Source organism: Sinocyclocheilus grahami, unplaced genomic scaffold (genome assembly GCF_001515645.1).
Source record: "Sinocyclocheilus grahami isolate Dianchi unplaced genomic scaffold, SAMN03320097.WGS_v1.1 scaffold91.1, whole genome shotgun sequence".
Taxonomy (NCBI): domain Eukaryota; kingdom Metazoa; phylum Chordata; class Actinopteri; order Cypriniformes; family Cyprinidae; genus Sinocyclocheilus; species Sinocyclocheilus grahami.
The window spans coordinates 486,784-508,016 of NW_015505270.1; the positions used below are offsets into that span (position 1 = coordinate 486,784).

General features: G+C 36.1%; 1 protein-coding gene across 5 annotated transcripts in view; it reads right to left on the bottom strand.

Moving 5' to 3' along the window:
- The window catches only part of LOC107587196 (drebrin-like), a 76,851-nt gene that overhangs the window by 6,388 nt on the left and 49,230 nt on the right, over window positions 1–21,233 (bottom strand). The window contains exons 2-11 of one of the 5 annotated variants that reach the window (XM_016274865.1): window positions 16,630–16,685; window positions 14,068–14,180; window positions 12,692–12,766; window positions 9,498–9,644; window positions 8,275–8,352; window positions 6,898–7,049; window positions 6,753–6,810; window positions 5,248–5,301; window positions 4,315–4,429; window positions 2,562–2,666 (exon numbers count right to left, since the gene is read on the bottom strand). In XM_016274865.1, the coding sequence (XP_016130351.1) occupies window positions 2,562–2,666; window positions 4,315–4,429; window positions 5,248–5,301; window positions 6,753–6,810; window positions 6,898–7,049; window positions 8,275–8,352; window positions 9,498–9,644; window positions 12,692–12,766; window positions 14,068–14,180; window positions 16,630–16,685 (953 nt within the window). Of the gene's footprint in view, window positions 1–2,561; window positions 2,667–4,314; window positions 4,430–5,247; window positions 5,302–6,752; window positions 6,811–6,897; window positions 7,050–8,274; window positions 8,353–9,497; window positions 9,645–12,676; window positions 12,767–14,067; window positions 14,181–16,629; window positions 16,686–21,233 lie in introns of all 5 variants that reach the window. The other 4 variants (XM_016274862.1, XM_016274864.1, XM_016274866.1 and 1 more) reach the window with 4 other exon arrangements.

Consider the following 21,233-nt stretch of genomic DNA (forward strand, 5'->3'; position numbering starts at 1 on the left):
TAGAGGATATCTAAATAATGACACACCAACCCACTGGAAAGAACAACCACAATTAAGATCTCTTTAACATCTCAATTGTTTCTCCTGGACAACAACATTTAACAAAGAGCAAATTAAATTTTTACAATCTCAAAAATATTCTCAGAACTAATCACAAATCATGCTCAGGTTTGCAGAGATTAAGTCTGCAATCAAAAGTCAGAGATTTCGATATTAACGCAAACGGTTATCTAATTAATTCAAAACCAAATCTGAGCTAATTCTTATCGTATGTCAAGCATCATCTCATTTAATTCTATTTTAGGAATTTCAGGAGAAACATCTGAGACAAATTTGCTTAAGACAAAACATTCTTAAAACCCAATTAAGTCTCCTGAGCTCTGAAAGAGCAACCTCTGAGCTTTGAAGTTTTCCACAGGAAGTCACGAACTCATAACGCGACAAAAACACTGAGATGCAAATTTTGTAGATAGCCACTTTAAAATGATACAGCTGAGAGAAGACCTCACATGACAAATCAAACACAATCAATGAAACGACAATGACCATCATAAAAGCTGATTTCAGGAAAACAGTTGTACAGGCACAAAATTCGCCCATTTCTGAAATGTAAAACCCACTGTATCACTCTAGATGAACTTTAGATGTTGGGTCTTAGCACAGACCCAATGTTTAGTCCTCATAGCACACACTGATAATTGCAGGCGCCATTTGTCCTTGGGTTGCTGTTTAATTTTACTTTCAAACACACCACAAGGTCAACTCCACAAAGATCACGCACGACACCATAGTCACACAAGGTCTACGGAATGCAAGCCCAAGGACTCGGAGACCACAATCACATGCGGTGCAACGTGGCATACACTCACAGGTCAACAGGATGGAAGGAAGTGCACGCAGGGCCGCCGGTTATCCATCAGAAAGAGCATGGGAGGAGAGGAAGGGGGACATGAGGGGAGTAACATTGGTGAGATTCAACCAGATCGCCCTAACCAAAAGAATCACTTTGTCTCAGTCCTCCAAACATCCACGGCATAGCTTCAAAATAACACGTACTCAATGTTTCCTGTGCAAAATACAAAGTCAACGGACAACAAGTATAGGACACATATACAGACTATGGACCAAGAAAAGATGGCAATATGGTTCAAATAGTTGAAAGAAATGGACTGTGACACTGAGAAGGCCGTAGTCTAGTTAGCTAGTACTGAAGGTTACTTGAGATCATGGGACATACAGAAGGGGAGATAGTTACTTGAGATTAGACATACAGTTCATCCTGTAAGAGTTGAGCACGTCATCACATACACTTGTCGTAAAAAGTGGTTCTGTCTTTATCAGGACGCTCGAAACCCGCTCCAGAGTGGGATGCTTTTCAGTTAATACAGCTGTCCTTCAAATGTATTAATTCACAGAAAAATGAAATTCTGTCATTATTTACTCACCCTCATGTCATTCCAGAATCAAAAGACTTTATTTTTTCCGTGGAACACAAAAGGAGATGAGTCAATGCGATGCAGTATAGGAAAGATACATTTTTTGAAATGTACTCCTTGTATTCATGTTGGTTTCGTATGCTTTTGACAAACTTTTATACCGTTTTGTACAAATAAATATTTTTATTTAAAGTAGGAATGAAGTGATTATTGTGTAAATGCATGTTATAGATCTTTTTTGACCTCGTAATGTTTAATCAATGTCATAACTTGACTTTTCGGTGAAATGACAGACTTCTGTCCCAGCTCGATGTTTATACTTCTTACTCGATACGTCGTTACACTTGAATGTATATCACAATACAGAGGAAAAGATCTGTTACTATATCTGCTAGCTACACCACATGACATTTTTAGAGTCATTAAAGTTGCAGTCTATCAAGTGGTAACATATTTTCCTTACACTTTTAATATTTAAGATTTTTAGTATTTAGGGGTCCTCTCTATGATGATATTTCATGTTTTATGTTTTTTCCCCCCTGAATGTTTCTGCATGTTGGTTGTACTACATGATTTTGTTGGTCACAGTATTAACTTGTCGGACACTTTTTCAAATATTAATAACTAGTGAAGTAATTTAGTTAAAATCCATATATTTTTAATTCCTAGAAGGTAATTAGATTAAAGTTTATGATATATTAATTATTAGATTAAAGATTGTAATAAACAATCTAATCCCATGTTTCTTTTTGTCTTTTAGGGTGCATCACAGGCACTTTGATTTAGGGAAAAGAGCAGCTTGGACATTCCGCCAAATAGCTCCATTTGTGTTCCACAGAAGAAACTAAGTCATACAGGTTTGGAGTGACATGAAGGTGAGCAAATGGTGACAGATACTTAATTTCAGGGTGAACTATCCCTTTAATACTAGCACATACTGACACTGGAAGACCGGGTGTATCCGGTACATTGCAGCCACAGTGAATGCTCTGAGAAGCGCAGTGTTGCTGAGGAAGCCAAAAGAAAAACGATAATTCAGTGAGGAGGGTGGCTAAAGGCTAAGATGGTGACTTCGTGATCCTATGCTGATGCAGTATCCCTCAGCAAGATCTGTCCAGTACCTACCAGGTGGACCTGGCTGCCGCCGTGAATGGGGCGGAGTGCGAGAAGGGGGCGGGCTGCAATCGGATGGACTGTGCTGCTGCCTCAAGAATGGACTGTCCAAGCGGCCTGGTAAACGGAAGACAGGACCATTGTGCGGGACACGCGGACACCCACGCACACACATATAGCGACGTACACAGGTGTGACAGAGGAAGACCAGACCAGATAGACAGGAGGAAAGAAATCCAGGGATAGAGAGGGGAAGAAATTTGTATAAAAGAGAAATGATAAGAGAAATAGAGAAGCACGAGTTCAAAACAGAAGCAATGATGGATGTGCGGCAGTTGGGTAGAGGTTAAATAAGATCCAGGGTCATCAGAAGGATAGATGGAACGGACAGATGATCGAGCAGGAAATCAAACAGATGTGTTGACAACCAAAAGGATAAAGTGATCAGAAGAAAAAAGAAATGGAGAGAAAATAGTGAGGTAGAAGGAGAGAGGTAAGAAAACAGTTGTTAGTGTGATGGTTTCACACCCTCTGAGCATAAAGCAGTAGTTGTTTCAGTGTCTGTATACCCTTCAGCAACAGATGCTAGTGAGGAGTTTGACATTCACTCCAACACTGAAAATTCTATGATCTTAAATAAATAATGAAATGGCACAATCATCCAGTAATAATATTGCATTGTTCAGCAGGACCATACAGTCTGTTGGAAAATGGCACCAATATACAATTTTTTACAATAAAGTAATCTTCGCTTCAGCATCCCTGCTGAAAAAATCCCTACATAAACTATCCTAAGGTGGATTGCTGGTTTAAGATGGTCAAATAGCAGTCCTCGTTTGGAATTTCCAGCCGGTGTGTTTTGTTTCAGCAGGTATTGAAATCATGGATTTACTCAACTTCCAGTTGGTACATTTGAACCTTGTGTGAAAAAACTAGGCTATTTGGACCAAAAAATGATCTTCTCAACTAGTCACTTTAGTAAGAAATAACATCAATCAGCAAGCTGCATGACTTAGCAAAGCACAATTAACAAATTGATTCCAATAGAGTTTGCATGTTGCTAAGCTATGCAATACTTTATTAAGCACAATACATTAGTACACAGAAATGTTAGGTTTTTAATTATTATTATTATTTAGATTGTACTATTTGTTTTAATCAAAATGACCAGCCGGAGGTGGTTAAAGCTGATTTTGTTGGTTTAACTGGTCTTCCAGCCTAGTCAAACTGGTTTAGCTTAGATTCTGGCCACAATGTGGCATCTTAGTTCATCAAATTAACTATGAGCATGTTATTATAACATTTGAATAATCTATCTATCTATACTGTATATCCATCAATCCATTATTCAAACTGGTTTTTCTCTGTAGGTTGCATATTTCAATTTTAAATACATTAAAAAAATTAAAATATACACTTTGTTTGATATTTTGTTATACGATTTAAACCATTCTCACATTTATAACTGTGGCTTACAATAATTGTTGGGAGTATATGAAGTTTAGATCCTCTTTAACCTCTGTTCTCTATATTAATGCATAAAAGTATATCTATCTACATAATTCAACTATGACCCTAACATTATTATATTACAAATTTCAGTACATTCTGAGACAGATGGTCTCTCCTGAGCCGTGTTGTTTTATTCACATTAAATGACAGTAGGAGAGACACGTGAAAAGCAAGAAGCAGGATAAACAAAGGCTTAGGATTTAGCATCTATGCCCTCCTCCTCCTCTTCTCCACCCTTTTACTATGATCTTACCGGTCCTGTGCGTGGTGACTGGTGAGATGTCCACGCTGCTGGCTATGGCCCTCTCTCTCTGCTTGAAGAATTCCCGTGGGTTAATGGGCCTTTGGGCAATGATGGCTGCCGCTTCCTATAAACATATTAACACAGGAAAACGAGGTAAAACATAATATATAGTAGATAGATATAGGCCTAGATAGATATATATATATATATATAATTAGATAAAATAGACAAAATAATATTTATATGAATATTATTATTAATGTCTTATAAGATAGCAAAATATTTTTTTCATTATTTTTCTCTTTGGATGTATTCTTAGCACACTGCACATTTAGATGGAATTTAATAATTTTCCTGGGTAATGAAAGTTGCCACATCCTGTCAACATACTGTATGAACACAGGAAAAGGAGGTGAAACAAATTCAAGTTTATAAAATAAATTTAGATAATTTAAGTGAACACAATTACAAAACACATAATACGATTACATATATAATTATTATTATTATAACAATAGCTAAACAAATAATTGTCCATTAATAACTAATTATAATTAAACAATTTTCTATTAATTTCCTATTTGGATATGTTCGTACAACACTGCATGTTTAGAGTGATATTTTAGATGGAATCATGAATTTAAACCAGTAATACATGATGTGACGAATAAAAATAATTGCAGGTAAGAAGGATTTTTTTTTGGTTCCTTCTCAGACTAAAGATCCTATTGACTGCACACGCACCGAAACACAGAAACTCTTGAAATAGTATGAGGAATCCCACTGACCCACATGTAAACCCCAGCAGAATATCTGTCTTTATAATACAAATCTGTCCCACATTTTAGTTTGTTAGGGTCGGAATCTGTTCTCCTTTTGAAAACACTTATCTGTGAAACGAATCGATGCTGGTGTGGCCCTAAAAGCTCTGTTTCAACCCACCTCAACCTCTGTTTCTCTTTTCTCCAGGGCAGGGTCTTCATAACTGGGCTCTGTCTGTGAAGTGGATGAACGCACCTGTTTATTTCCAGCAGGGGGCAGCAAAAACTTTTTTTTTTTAAAGGGGTCATATGATGCGATTTCAAGTTTTCCTTTCTCTTTGGAGTGTTACAAGCTCTTGGTGCATAACAAAGATCTGTAAAGTTGCAAAGACTAATGTCTCAAATCCAAAGAGATATTCTTTATAAAAGTTAAGAGTCAACCACGCCTACCTAAAACGCCTCGTTCTAACATGCCCCCACGTCTACGTCACTATGTGGAAATATTAGCATAATGCAAATGCAAATGTGCACGCAAAGAAAGGTGGCGTGGTTTCAGGAACAGCAGTAGTGTTGATGCAGCCATGTCAGGGAGACGCTGTGTGTTTCAGTGCGAAAGCAAAAGCACTTGATTCGGCCTTCCGGAAGTAGATGCAATTAGGAATCATTGGTTAAGATTTATTTACAACAGAACAGCACAACCCAGATGTTCGAATTTATGCAACGCATTTTATGGACAACAGTTTTTTGAACCTAGAAGAGTACAAGGCTGGCTGTGCACAAAGGGAATAAAAAGGGGTCAATTCCGACTTTGCTATGACAATCTGGCGCTTCTGAATCAGCGACTGTAAGTATGTTTTGTTATTAGTTTAAATATTTGCTATTGACTGTTCAAATTCTGAGTTTTGCGCAGCGCAGAGTAACGCGTTGTGTGTGTGTGTGTTTGTGTGAGGGGAACAGGGTCACATCACAGGAGAGTGAACTGCCTGTCAGAAATCCTAGCACATCAACTGTCTTAACCGCGGCTTGTGTACTGCATCATCACTGTGCCTGTCACGCGACTCTGTTGCCCTTTCGGGCTTGAACTGATGGTAAAACTAACGACATTATTAACTGTCTTGATATTTACTTTGAAAGCTGAAGCAATTATGGTAAGGGACGTTACATTTCCGACGCGTGCTTGTGGTGTTCGGCCAATCACAATGCACTGGGTCAGCTGGCCAATCAGAGCAGACTGCGCTTGTCAAAGGAGGGGGCTTTGTAGAAAACGAAGCGTTTGAGAGAGGCGGGGCATAGAGGACCTACAATAATGTACAGTATTTGAAAAATAATGTGTTTTTTGAACATTAAAGCATGTCAACATATTCTGTTACACCAAATACACAAAATAATGATCTTTAAAATAGCATCATATGACCCCTTTAATAACAGTTGTTTGTAACTTATTTACTTTCCAGATGATTAGTGCAATAAATCTGATTTTGTGTAAATACTGAAGTCTGTATACTGCCCAAAGCCATTTATCCATTTATTACAGGACAATATTACTTAAGACACATGGGTCTTCTTCTTTTTCTGGTTACCTTCCGGTTACCACCCATAGACCATCATGCATTCTGTAGATGATTCAAGCCCTAAAATATCTCTTAAAACACCAAACCTGGTTTACTGTATGCAAAGCATACGCACTCTTACAATCAAGGTTTGATTCCTGTCTTTGGCCTCTTCCTCCTCCTGCATCTTCTTCCTGTGACCACGTATATAAAAACGGATAGCATTATAATAATATATGGCTGAGGGTCATCAGTGTTGGCCATTGTGGCATCCTTCCTACCTCTGTTCCTCGATCTTCTGCTCCCTCTCACGGTAGCGCTTCTCTCTTTCCTCTTGCTCTTTTCTTTCCAGCTCCATCCTCTCGGTTTCAAAGCGCTTCTGTTCCTCCACAGCCTTCCTTCTCTCTTCCTCCTTTCTCAACTCCTCTTCCCGCTTTAAACAAGGTACGTGTCAGTAAAACATCAGTAAAATGAATTTACAGTCACAATAAGATTACGACAATAACATTTATACTTATTTTTCCTTATTTCATTTATATTTTATGTATTTGGTTTTAAATTTTAGTGGATAAAAACAGATCTAAACATTGTAGAACACAATACTCTTATTTTGTGCAAAAAAAACAAACAAAAAAAACAGTAAATGTATGTAAGCCTCCATTTTTCTACAGCAATCTGCAGAATGTTTCTTCAACTAGAAGAATTCTACCATTTTTATGAACCAGCCATTTTTAACACACCTTTAACTAATCTATTTCGTTTAATACAATTCTGAAGTGAAAATAACATTGTAAACATTTATGGATGCTAAGGCTAACAGCTAGCAATTTATGTAACCTAAATGCACACAGTTAAATAATAATTTCTTACTGTTAATCAACAATAACCACAACATCAATTTGAATTATTAATGTTGTTAATAAATAATATTTAAAGTTTATTAGCAAGTATTCAAATGTGTTATATTAATATTACAAACTACAGTATGGTCCTAAAATTATGCAAAGCAAATATTGCGTGAGTGATATTTATATAGATTTTTTTCACATATGTCTCAAACTGATCTACACTGACACCTTAGGAAACAAGTACACTAATCTATTATAAAATATTATCGGGCAAAATTGTTGTTAGTGGTGAAAATAACAGCCATCATTTTTGTAAAAATCAATATAGATATTTTTCACTCAATAAATATTACCTTTATTTTACTGTTTAGATGATCATAGTTTCCAAATAGAGCAATATTTTTATAATAGATTTTCACTAATTAGGACTGAAATCTGTAGGTATGGTAAAAAGTTTCCAAGACCCCCCAAGAAAGTTTTAATAAAACCCCAGAGACAAAAGTGCCCATAGTTTAATAAAAACTAAATAAAACAAAACAAAACAAAACACAGTTGTGTTCACAATTGTACTAACTGTACACAGTTAGTACAATTTCATTTATCTATGAGAGTATTCTTAGCTGCTAATGATCGAACAGCATCAAACTAATCTGACAGAAGCACTTCCTCATAATGTTAAAACAAAGAGACTAGTCAGCTGACCCATCACATTGTGTGCTAGAACTAGTTTACAGCGGTTCACACTGCCATCCTGAAGAGTCTCAGATCAAGCATCTTTGCAGCAGAAACCCAACGGAATCAAATTTCTACCTTGGCTTGTTCCCAGAACTCTCCTCGATTGATTTTCTTCATCTCGATCTCTGCATTTGTTTTCTCGTAGGTGGTGCCCTGCGGTCAGGAGGAAAGGGGAAGTGTGAGTACTGGCCGTTTTAATTGGACAGCTAACTGAGGACAAAGATGATGATCCAAGGGAGGCACTATGGGGACAGCTAGAAAGCAGACACACACACAGACAATTTCCCTGTCTAGGAAACACTATATCGTTTTTATATCTTTTGTTAACATTAGGTAACTACACTAGAAAAAATTAACAAATAATGAACAATACTGTGTTAATCTTTTGTTAGTCTAATTGTAATCAGCATTTATTAATCGTAGTTTCTGTTAATTTACTAAATTTTTCAAATAAAAATGTTTATCTATTAATATTGGTGAATTCAGCGTGAACTAACATGAATTGTATTTTTATTAGCTAACATTAACAAAGATTATTAAATGCTGTAAAAAAAAATATACTGTTCATTGTTAGCTAATGCATTAACTAATGCTAATGAACAGGACCTTATTGTAAAATATTGTTACAGGTGTATCAAAGATGTACAACCTGGCTTTGAGATTAGATTACACCAACATCACTTTGTGCTTGAATTTGTTTGGCTGAAATGCTACGGTTTGATACACTAATACCAAATTATAGGGGTTACAATGAAGTATACAAATATACTTGTAGAGACGTCATTCAGATCAGTGGTTCCCAACCCTGGTCCTGGAGGCACCCCAACACTGCACATTTTGCATGTTTTCTTTCTCTGACACACCAATTTCAGGTCTTGGAGTCTCTACTAATGAGCTGATGATCTGAATCAGGTGTGTCTGATTAAGGAGACATGCAAAACATGCAGTGTTGGGGTGCCTCAAGGACCAGGGTTGGGAACCACTGATTCAGATAAGTGAGCAAAACATCAGGAAGGATCTTGGTTATTTTAAAAGTGTGTGAATCAACTCAGTGTTTCACATACAGAAACAATCATTGTTTCACTTCCTCTGGATCAACGATGTGGCTCTAAGAGCTCTTTCCTCCAAAAACAGCAACGAGGCTGTGCCCCTATGTCAGACATCACACTATTAGAGAGCCATTCACAGACAACTTGATTTGACCCCTTTCCAGTAGCGTCCATATGCATGTAAACAAGCCCACACATACAGACTGTACCCCCATCCCTTTAGCAGCCCTTCTGTCACCAGTCACGCACAACGTGTTCTGCGTTCTCCTCGTCTTTCATTCGCAGGCGGCTTAGCACTGGACTGGCCACTGGAGCCGTCCCATTAGTCAGCCTCTGTCCGATAGCTGAGGGGTCGATGTCATCCATGGTGCTAGCGTTCATGACGATGTCAACACCCTGGAAAGAGAAAAAGAGCATCAGTAGTACTGCTGCACACGCACACACGTCACCTGGCAACCAGCATCAACCGTGCATTTAAATGATGAGCACTTTAAGTCGCTATGGCATACAGCTTGTCCCTAGTGTGTAAGAAAAAAGAAGAAAGTCACAAAAGCATCAGGTTACACCAAAAGGCCTCAGTGGTGCTAAGCATGGACAAACTCTACTTGACAAGTTTCCTAAAGACATTTTCTGATTCTTCCTTGTCCCATGACATGCGAGTACGAGTGTTTCTGAATTCAAGTTCAGTACCAAAAATCGTGTAGCGTTGGTTAAGTTTGATTCATTTCTGTGAATTGGTTCTAACTGTCTGTTTAAAGGGACCGGTTCAAAATTCGTATTCAGAGATTAATTTGAGTGTTTTTGGAGTTAAGCCTGATTAATTTCTGTAAACGGTTAAAAACAGCAATAATTGTCCAATTATGGCATTTTCTAGTTTTAGTAAAATCATAAACGCAGGTAAATATTTCTGTTTACAGTATGACTACAGAATTGTTATATCAATGCATAAAAATAAACAAAAATGATCAGATATTATTCTATGTTAAATGCTCTTCTATTTAGTGAAAAACAGTGTGGAAATGTTTAAAAATGATTATTTAAAAACAACAACACAAACACTTAAAACAATCTTTTCAGTCATTTATCACTATCTATATATAGTCTAAAAAACACTGAGATATAATTTCTAGCTATAATGCCCGGCCCTAATTTGAGAACTGCTAATTATGAATGTAGATAATAAAGTAAACATCAATAGATGGCACTGTAATACAATCTACACTTTACAATATTTTTGTGAAATCGTGATACACATTTTTCAGGATTCTTTGATGGATAGAAAGTTTATTTGAAATAGAAATCTTTTGTAACATCATCAATGTCTTTACTGTCATTTTTGATCAATTTAATGCACCCTTGCTGAATAAAAGTATTAATTTCTTTAAAAAAATTAAAACCTCACTAACCCCAAACTTTTGAACAGTAGTGTACATTATTAAATCCTCAATCACATTAATGAAAGAATGAGTTCAGAATAACAGTGAATAACATATGAAGGGATAACTATGAATCAGTATAAACAATGAGAAAATCAAAATTCATTCACATGAGAAGTAAATGCAATTTGGTTTTTCAAGCAAGATAAAACGGGTCTTCAATGTGCTTGTAAGCAAGCAAGAGTGTTTGTGTGAGCATCACAGCATACTGAGCTGGACCTCTACCTAAGCTTTTGTAAGAACATCAAACAACCGACTATATCTAGCTCATGTGTGTTCCTCTGACATAGCTACATGAATGCTGCCATCAGTCTTTTCAGTAGCTTAAAAAGAGCAGCCGATGAGTTGACTGGCACTTTAGATCAATTCATTCCTGATAGCATAGTCTCTCTTTCAACCCAAAAGCACAATCTCTGTGGCTGCCTTGGTCATCTCGCTGATGTTTCATCGTGGAGTTTCTCTACCTCAATACCTCTATTCTCTCTCTCTCCTTTTCTTGCCCACGCACCCACGTTGAAGAGATTGAGAGATTTGAAAAGCCGAGCGGCCCCCCATTCAGATCTCTCACACCGACAGACACCTCCAACACAATGGCCCCGAAGAGGGCCGTGTTAGTCATCTAGAAACATCTTCTGCTGCACATTACTAACTGTTAGGTACATACACGCAGAAGCACACACACATGCAGCAAACCCCCCAAGACTCTGTGGCCCACCCACATGACTTGTGATTTACTCTTATCTGCTGGAACACAGGACTGAATTGCAGCAGAGCTAAAGAGGCATGCTGTTAAAGAAAGCCATACAGTAAGCCGAAACAACAACAGAGGAGATGGTGGTATTGAAAAGCACTAAAACATTATGTTAGAATTCACGCATTATGAGTCAATGTTTGAAATTTACACTTAAAAACAACTTCTGAAAAACACCAATTATGTTTCAATGGGTGAATTTCACAAAAACAGGTCCAAGTCCACTAAATTTGTATTCTTTTTTTTTCACTGAGTAAAAACTAATTTGCAATGCATATACTGTAAATAAAAATGAATTATTAAAAAAGATTTATTATTTTGTTCTTGTTTATTTAGTGAAAAACATGTCTAGATAATTTTTTACTTTGATTTTGTACTGTTTTCTTATTAAGGTATTTCAAAGGTAAAAAAGAATCGCATACTGTAAATAAAAATGAACAAATATAAAAAAATAAAATTATTCAATATGTGTTTATACATGTGTTTATTTAGTAAAAATGTGAAAACATTTTACATTTTATTTTTGTATTGTTTTCTAATTAACATTTCACTAGAAAAATGAAATAACATTTCTATAAATAATTTAATTTAATTTTATAATTCAATTAAAAATGTAATTTATTTTATGACAATTTTCCACATTTCCCCAACAATTCTCATTGTAGTGAATTCTCATTGGATTCTCAATGCTATAACAAACTAATGGAAATAATCTTCAAAATTTATATAAGTCTTTAAATAAAAATATGCATAAATTAAAGACAGGGTATATCAAAAAACTTTATAAAAAAGTATTTTTTGCATTATAGTAATGATAGTTAATTTTTTGGTGCATTACAGTAATGACAGTTGGGGGGACAACATGCTTAATTGTCACCAAAATTATGTCACAATGTAAAAAAAAAAGATAGTACAAAATAATCTTCTTTAATTATCTCCAAAGTATAAATTCTCATTTCTTTCATTTGATTTTGTGGTGAACTCAACCTGCTCTGGACCAGGTTTTGTGAGATTCATCCCAACACTAACAAAGAAAATAGTTTTGGATGAATGACATTTCCTTTTTTTCCAGACAGTTTTCAAAGAAATGTCACAAAAGATGACTGCGAAACCTAACAGCTAACTCTCCTCGCATGCTCAGAGCAGAGATGATGTGAAAATGACAGTGACAGTGGAATCATATGTCTCTGAAATGGGTCATTACCTAATTTAGAAGAGTAGTAAAAGATGTTTTTTTTTACCTTGGTGAGACCCACCTGGAAGAACTCCGCTATGGCGGCTACATGACTGGCACAGGCACACTTCCTGGCATCAGGCACATCTTCACCAACCTGAACACATGTCGTCATATACGTGTTTATTCAAAGAACTGTAGAGTATGCATAAAAAAATGTCTTGCACACTTTGGAGTACTGGCAATATATAATAGTCTCAGATTGCTCCCCCAGGTAGTTACAACCACTGCATTCAGAAAACAAAAACCTGATAACCACATCCTTAAACCTTACATTGAAGTGAATACTGTGTTCCACAGCAACCATGGCATGCGTTTCCAAGGTAACAATACATTTAAGAGATACTGCCTCTTTAATAATTCAACTAAACAGGCAGACGTCTCTGATCAGCACCCATTGGAAAATAATCAAACTCACACAATTTAAAATAATTGCTGTGACAAAGGGATGAGTACTAAGAATACAAAGTACAAAATATGCTTGTAATTAAATGAAAATAGGAAAATAATGAAAGCATCTAAGAGTGTCTTTCATGAGTTGTGTCCAACAGCCAGTACTTCGCTTTTTACAGTTCAAAATACTGGCGGCAACTTAAAAATGGATGATCTAAATAGAACTAAAATCATGCCTGGAGGCTCGTTCTTATATTTTGTTTCCAAGGTAACAATACATTTAAGAGATACTGCCTCTTTAATAATTCAACTAAACAGGCAGACGTCTCTGATCAGCACCCATTGGAAAATAATCAAACTCACACAATTTAAAATAATTGCTGTGACAAAGGGACGAGTACTAAGAATACAAAGTACAAAATATGCTTGTAATTAAATGAAAATAGGAAAATAATGAAAGCATCTAAGAGTGTCTTTCATGAGTTGTATCCAACAGCCAGTACTTCGCTTTTTACAGTTCAAAATACTGGCGGCAACTTAAAAATGGATGATCTAAATAGAACTAAAATCATGCCTGGAGGCTCGTTCTTATATTTGATCTATTCTAAGCAATATTATCCAGTGATTCAGCAATAACGTTTGCCATACAACTCATGTTTAAAAAATCTAAACGCCTTCAAGCCACTAACTGTTATACTGCCCCATATCAGCCTAACCACAAGTTAACGTGTCTTCTAATCTAATCTTGGATTTTTAGCAAAATAGCAATTTCATAACTACTAATTCAGGATTGTGGGGGCCTGACGTGGGGTCTTGCTCCGACCACCATCACAAAATTATTTCCTGCCTTTGTATGATAAAAGAACGCATGTCTGATTTCAGGGCAGCACCGATGTTGATTGACTGTGGTTATGTTGACTGCTGTGTCTTTGTTGACCTCTAGAGCCAGTGTTCTTGCTAACGGGTTTCAAAATTCACTGAACGCAGGTTGTTGCGTCATCTCACCCAGTTGATGAGGATGTAGCGTGGCAGGGCTGCGCTGGGCTCCTTCAGGCTGCAGAAACCGTACATGATCAGAGTGTTATCGAAGGCTACTGCAATCTCTGTCAGACCCCCATCTGTCAAACACAACAATCACACTGTTAAGAAAGAAAAGTCCATTTTTTGTGTACTAAGTGCAAAACAAAAAAAAGTACATCTAATCAAGTCATTTCATAACTACTAATTCAGGATTGTGGGGGCTTATGTGTGGGGGTCATCAGAAAATTATTTCCTGTCTTTTTAAGATAGTTGTTAGATCTATTTTTTGTTAGCACTCACTACAAAAATACCACTGGAATAAGAAGTATAGTAATATTTACTAGTTTATATATACACATTACTAGAACAGGTAACAACTTAAAACAGATTTTTTGAGAGAAATAAATATATATATATATATACTTATGTACTTATATATCATTCTATATATTCACAGGGCCTAAAACTAACTTTTTGCCACACCTGCCAATGGTAATATGATCAAATTTTACGGCCCCAATTTTTTTTTACTGGCCATGAAACTCTTTTTGCAAAAACAGACAGTTATTACTACTACAATAACTAAACATATTAAAATATATTTTTTTATTTGTCCTGCTGGTGCATTTTCCCTAAATGTTACCTATTAATTATAGCCATTCAACATTACAGTATAATTGAAAGCCATTATTTTTAACATTTAATAGGCTCTGAAATATATGACAACTCTTCATTTAAGTGATTTTAAAACAATCTTCACATAAACTATATTATATATGCATAAACTATACATATTAATCTTTATTCAAGCTATGAAAGTTAATCAGCGACTAGAACAGTCCAAGGATTGCTCTTTTTCTTTTGTTCTTTGATTTACATCAATGACGGACTTCACCAGGTTTTACAGGTTATGAAGAATGAAGAAGGGAAAAGTTAATCTTCCGAAATGAAGCAGCAAAATCTTCTCAGGTAAAAGTTATTAGAACCGTGTCTAGGGACAAGGCCATCACACTGCTCTGACCTTATCAGTCCGTTTGTACCCTATTATTCGATTTGCTCTTGTCGCTTATGACAGAACAGCTAATCACGATGATCTGGTCTTCGGAAAATATTTTTTTATTCGCTTATGTCAGAAACAGTGAATCTCTTTAAAACGGGCTGTTGTTCCCACTAGATTGCATTGTTATAATTCGTAAAAGTTGTAAAAAAAAAAATTATTTTATAAAATAATAATAATAATAATAAATGTTTAAACAAAATAATTCTTTTAAAAAAAATATACAATTCTAATCTCTAATCTGCTGCAAATGCTTCCTATTTAATCACCACGTGTGCTGGCTACCCATTATGCCCATAACTATGATCGGTTACTGCATCTCATGAGAGGTGTAAATGTGCAAATGGACAGAAATAGATCTCTGGAGAGGGTTTGGATAGACATACACACACACACACACACACACACACACACACACACACACACACACACACCAACAGTCTGGTGGAAGTTCTTTCCTGTTCCGGAAAGAGGATGTTACACAAAGCAGCAGACACATAAGCCCACTACTTACTGCCCACATAAAAAATGTAATTCCATGTGCATGATTTCAATATGCAATTTTCCCTAACTCTGTGTACACTAAACTGATCTAAATGAAATACCACTCTTGGTCATTTAAACTGATAATTTGAAATTGCACTTGGATAAATTGGATAATTTCTGCTTTGAAATCTGAGCTATATTTTTTTCATTTTTCATGTTGTAATTTAAATATCTCATAAGTTTGCATGAATAGCAAGAATGCATGCTCTCCCTGCTCTGCGTGGCATCATTCTCATACTGTGCTGTTTACAGTTTTTTTTTTTTTTTTTACATCGCTAAGATATAATATTGTTTCTGAAAACTGCAGCAAAATTATGGTTTTAGATACAAATACTTCAGAAACAAAAAAAGTCTAACTATACACTGTAAATAAACATTGCGGGAAATCTCTTGCAAACAGACTTTCCACAATAAATCCAACTTCTGAATGGTGTTCTCTGTGCTAATCAACACGGCCCTTAATAATAACCTTCCATCAGTCACAGACTAAATGATTGTCATCAGTGTGAAATGACAGGTTTCCCTCCTCCGGCTCTGAGGGAAAACAGAGACTGTGCAGCTTGATGCACTATAATAGTTTGAAAATGCAGTGAGATTAGAACTGCTGAGTGACGGTTACTTCCGGTGTTTGGGATCTGTGCTTAGATGGCGGGATTACAGTCCATTGAGTTTTATGAATATTTACAGTAGATATGCTGCAAATGAATAAAGACATTTATCTGTGCACAACACTAGCAGTGTTAATATCACATTTCATGTGCTTGGCCTCTGTCACGATACAATCGCACAGTGGCATTCACTAGCACAATCATGGTACATCAACAATGCAAATTAATGTCATCAGTCACAGCCGACAGCATTATTGCTTGTGCATGACTACATTCTGGTTGGTTATTATTGGATTGTCTATATTTGGACAGGAAGTATGTTGAGATGTAGCCTACCTCCTGAAGCAGACAGGATCAAATCGTTACTGTCATCTTCATACGAGTATAAGGCCCTGCAGAACAGAAAAAGAAGAATAATTTTAGTAAAGCAAATATTCAAAGAAATCAACAACAACAAAAATAAATCAATACAATTTCACAATATATTAAAACTATATTGGATACTGGCCAATATTAGAATTAGATTAGGACAATATTAGACAGACAGACAGACAGATAGATGGATAGAATTGCACATTGAAATCATATGTAAAATATAATGGGACATTAATTATTTGTGCATCCCTAATATTCTCATAGGGAAAATCATAAGTCTAGCCATTTAGAAAAGTAAAAGCACAACTCTCCTCAACAAGTCGCTTGATTTGAGGCATAATTCATGACCGCAGCGCAATTGCTGTGGGACAAGTTACATGCCCCGGTTTTATACTTCTAGGGTTAGGGGTTTGTTCAAAGCAAGTACATAAAACACAATAAAACAAACTAATGAAAAAGTTTTTATTTCCAGGTCAGTCCCATGCACAACCTCTTTATAAATCTCATCTCCACGGTACTGACAGACTGGAATGCATTCTATCCAGAAGGCCAAAGCAGTGCAGTTTGGGTCAAGGGTGCTGTTAGCTCGGAGGAGAAAATGGCATTATCCTCTGACTGTCATCTGAGAGCTCTGTGTAGGAGGATAAAATATGGAGCACTGGTACTTGTTATGCTTCTAATAAAAGTGAAACGACTGCATTTTCATCCCATCTCACGCTTACCTGCAAAACAAGAAGGATTCGGGTAACAACTGTGCATTCTAAACGGATATCTAGAGATAATAATGAATTGTGTATGCTCAGATAAAATACACCCTAGCGTTTCCAACATGCCGAGGCTTTGATGTTTCATTCTTTAAATATTGGAGGTAATCATTAACATACTGTAGTGCACAACTAATCTCATTCCCCATCACTACGAAATAATGAGTAGGAGTTTGGTGCTACGCTAGTAAAGACAACAAAGAGAAGAACAGAAGTTCTACAGCCGTAAGCTACAACATGAAGCATGGGAAATGGATGAAAATGGTTTCACTGTTTAGATGAACCGATGTACGGTGTTGTGAATATACTGTCCCAAAGCCTAATTAAAACAGGAACTTTATGGAGTAGAAACTGTGTAAACTTAATTGTATAGCATGTGCACTTGTAGTGTATGTCAAATCTCAAGTGTACTTAAAGGGGATACACTTTCAAGACTATGTTTCTAATACACTTTTAAAAAGTGCACTTTGTAGTAATGTCAGATTAAAACTTTTACTTTAATCATTATGTTTTAATAATCTTTTGTTGTGCTTTAAATAATTACACTTGTCCCATAAATTCCAAGTTCCAATAGAAATGACATTAAATTAGCAATTTTTTAGGTTTACCATAAATGCTTGTCAGTTCATTCTGTAGTACAGCCATCTGCTGTCAGAGAGAGCGTCTCTCACATGTTCCGCCATGTGCTTCTCATCCGCGCTTGTTTACATCAGAGTGAGGACTCCTCTTTCATGCAGCATACAGCGGTGCTGTGCATTTTGACCAGTTGATGGGAAAAGTATTCTTAAAATACATTCAAAACTCTGAATAATTTGTATTATATAATTATTCACGGTATTTAGAAGTGCCACAATAACAATATCGTGCATATTCATTACCGTGATATATCCGAATACCGGCACAAGTCTACCGTTGTGATGCCAAAGTCTTGTGCAAGGCTAACAGAGTGTTGCTATTTGGTTATTAAAGTGTTCTGAGTGTTTTTTAAGCAAACTGCTATTTTGGTTACTAGGGTGTTCTAAATGTGTTGCTAGGTGGTTGATTTAGTCTCAATGATATTTTGTTCTGTAAATCTGTAGAACTTTCAGCATCCATAAGGCTAAAATTGTGTCCAAAGCACAAGGATGATTTAAACGCCAAACTGTGATACGTTGGGTCCTGCCAAGGGAGTGGGACGCAAATCCAAAATACAGGACTTCCATTTCCCTCAAGTTATCTTCCAGCCTTTATACTGACAGGCTTACAAAGAGACACATATTATAATGCAAACAATCATATGCAAATGATCTAGAGCGCTGAGAGAAAACAAGATATCTCAAAGCTGTGCAATATTTGCAGCCAAGGGTAAAATTACTGTACGGCTCATCTGAAATATGAATTATGAAGTTACATGTTGATAGTGCTAGAACAAAATGAACAAATATCTCACCAGAGAAACAGTGTGGTTGAAGGTCAAACGGGTTGATTTGGATCTGACTGTGTGTTATAATGACAGTAATGTTAGTGTGCTATGGTCAATTAATCTCCATTCCCCAAATCCTTAATTAAACATAATCAGCTTAGGTAAATGACACTTCATGATGTCAAATGAAGTCAGTTCATTGATGATGATGCCATCATACAGTTCAGATCTCTTCCAATAGTTGCTGGTCAATCAAACCGACAATATTGCCAGAAATTAAGCGTCCCCAACTAAGCAAGCCAAAGGCGACAGTGGCAAGGAACCAAAACTCCATTGGTGACAGAAATGGAGAAAAAAAACCTTGGGAGAAACCAGGCTCAGTCAGGGGGGACAGTTCTCCTCTCGTTTCTACCATGATTCATTGGCCAAAACTAAATGCAGCATCCAATGCTCATTATGTTAAGTTCTTTTGATAAATAATGCAATATGTAATTTAATGAAATAAATGTGTATTTAAAGTAGTGATGTAAGATATATTGGTACCATGTTACAGATTTGATCAATTCATTGGTGGTGGTTGATAATGATATTAGATATTTTATTGTGCATGATAACTTGCCTTATTTTTACATTTAGATAACCTTTGTCATCATCTAAACTAAATCAAAACGATAGTTCACTCAAATAGTGCATTCTGTCATCATTAACGCCCATAAAACCTCATTCATTTTTTTAAACACAAATGAGAGATTATTGTCCATCCACAAAGTGCATTCCACCAATACTTTGATGCTTCAAAAAGTTAATGAATAAGTAGTAAAAGTAATGCTACTGTAATAATAATCCATATGAACCGAGCGTTTTAATCAAGAAAGTCCTCTGAAGAGATCTTAAGATCTTAAATTGGGTTTCAAAGATGACTGAAAGTTTGGAATTTTCAAAAAATACTCCATATTTACACTTTTAGAAGGAAATTTGTAGGGTTACCAGAGCATTGCTAGAGGGTTGCTTGGGGGAAACCCAAAGCACAAAGCACCACTAATAAAAGTGAACTAATGAGATTGTGCATTCAAATATAGGATGAGTGAATATGGTCTTTTTGAAACTTCTACTGGACATAATTTTGGGTCCTATTATGTTTATTTTAGTTTGTGCATATGTTTGTGGTTTATCATGGATGCCCCAGAATATGGAGTCACAAGACACAATAATGGTGAAAAGACAATAACTCTGGCCCCCAGTGCAAGGTCATGCATTATGCGTATCCAGTACAGAAAGAGTTGAAAGAATCCAATCCATCACATGTGATTACTTGAATCCTGCAATTATTATGTTGATTATAGAGGAGCTGAAAATGTGTCACGTGCTCACTGGAAAATATATACCCTACAGTACCAAAATAGAACTACTTGACTATGCTCTAATTGTTTTCTGTCTGAGTGGTCCCACAATTAAACATCTAGGGCAGAATCCTCAACCCTTGCCTTCACCAAATATTCCCCTTTACTCCAACATTAGTTCCTCTTTCATCACCTCTCCCCGTACCATTTCCTCTCTACCAAATATCATCGTTCCCATCAGGGGCCCCAGCCTGAGTCATTGGGTCCCCATTTACAGTCTGTCTCACAATCCCCCCAGCTAACATAAGGGTAAAAAGAAAATAATACACTCAAAAGAGTATGGGGGAAATATTAAATACCGCAAATGTCAGTGTCACAGAAACTATATCACAGAAAATAATACAGGAAGGAGATGCAGCATTTGCTGTTTTGCTTATATAAATATTCCATTTAAAGCAGACTCGTTTTATTATTCATAACAGACTCTCATGACCTAGAAACGTGGCTCAGAGCGTCGACGAGCCCAGAGTGAAGCTAAGCGTGATTTGCGCGAGCCCCTGAGTGGGAAGCCCCTCTATTGTCTCGCAGGGTGGGAATCATACGAACAAACTCTCTGTAGCCACGCTAATTAAAACTTTCCTTTTATGGGAATGAAATGTTGCTGCATTCTCACCATATCAACACTACATTCCTTGCAAGAGTGACATGATGCTAATTTTTTGTCCTGATTTATTAATTGATAAAAAAAAAACGCAACCATATACGATATTGTGAATACACCTCTTCTGTGATGAGCATAATTTTAATTTCTGAACTACAATACTTTTTGATAATTTTGGGATGACAAAGCCAAAAATGAACCAACCATCCTGATATTATAATAGAGAAAAAAAAGCTTTTCATTTTCTAAATGTTATTTAATAAATGCAATTCTTTAAAAGAAACCCTATTTATAATTTGGAATAATTGTTTCTTGCAATAATGTTAATATTTTAAACAAAACTGCTTCAATGCTTATTAATGTTTGAAAATATTTTGTAAAAAAATAAATCAAGTAAT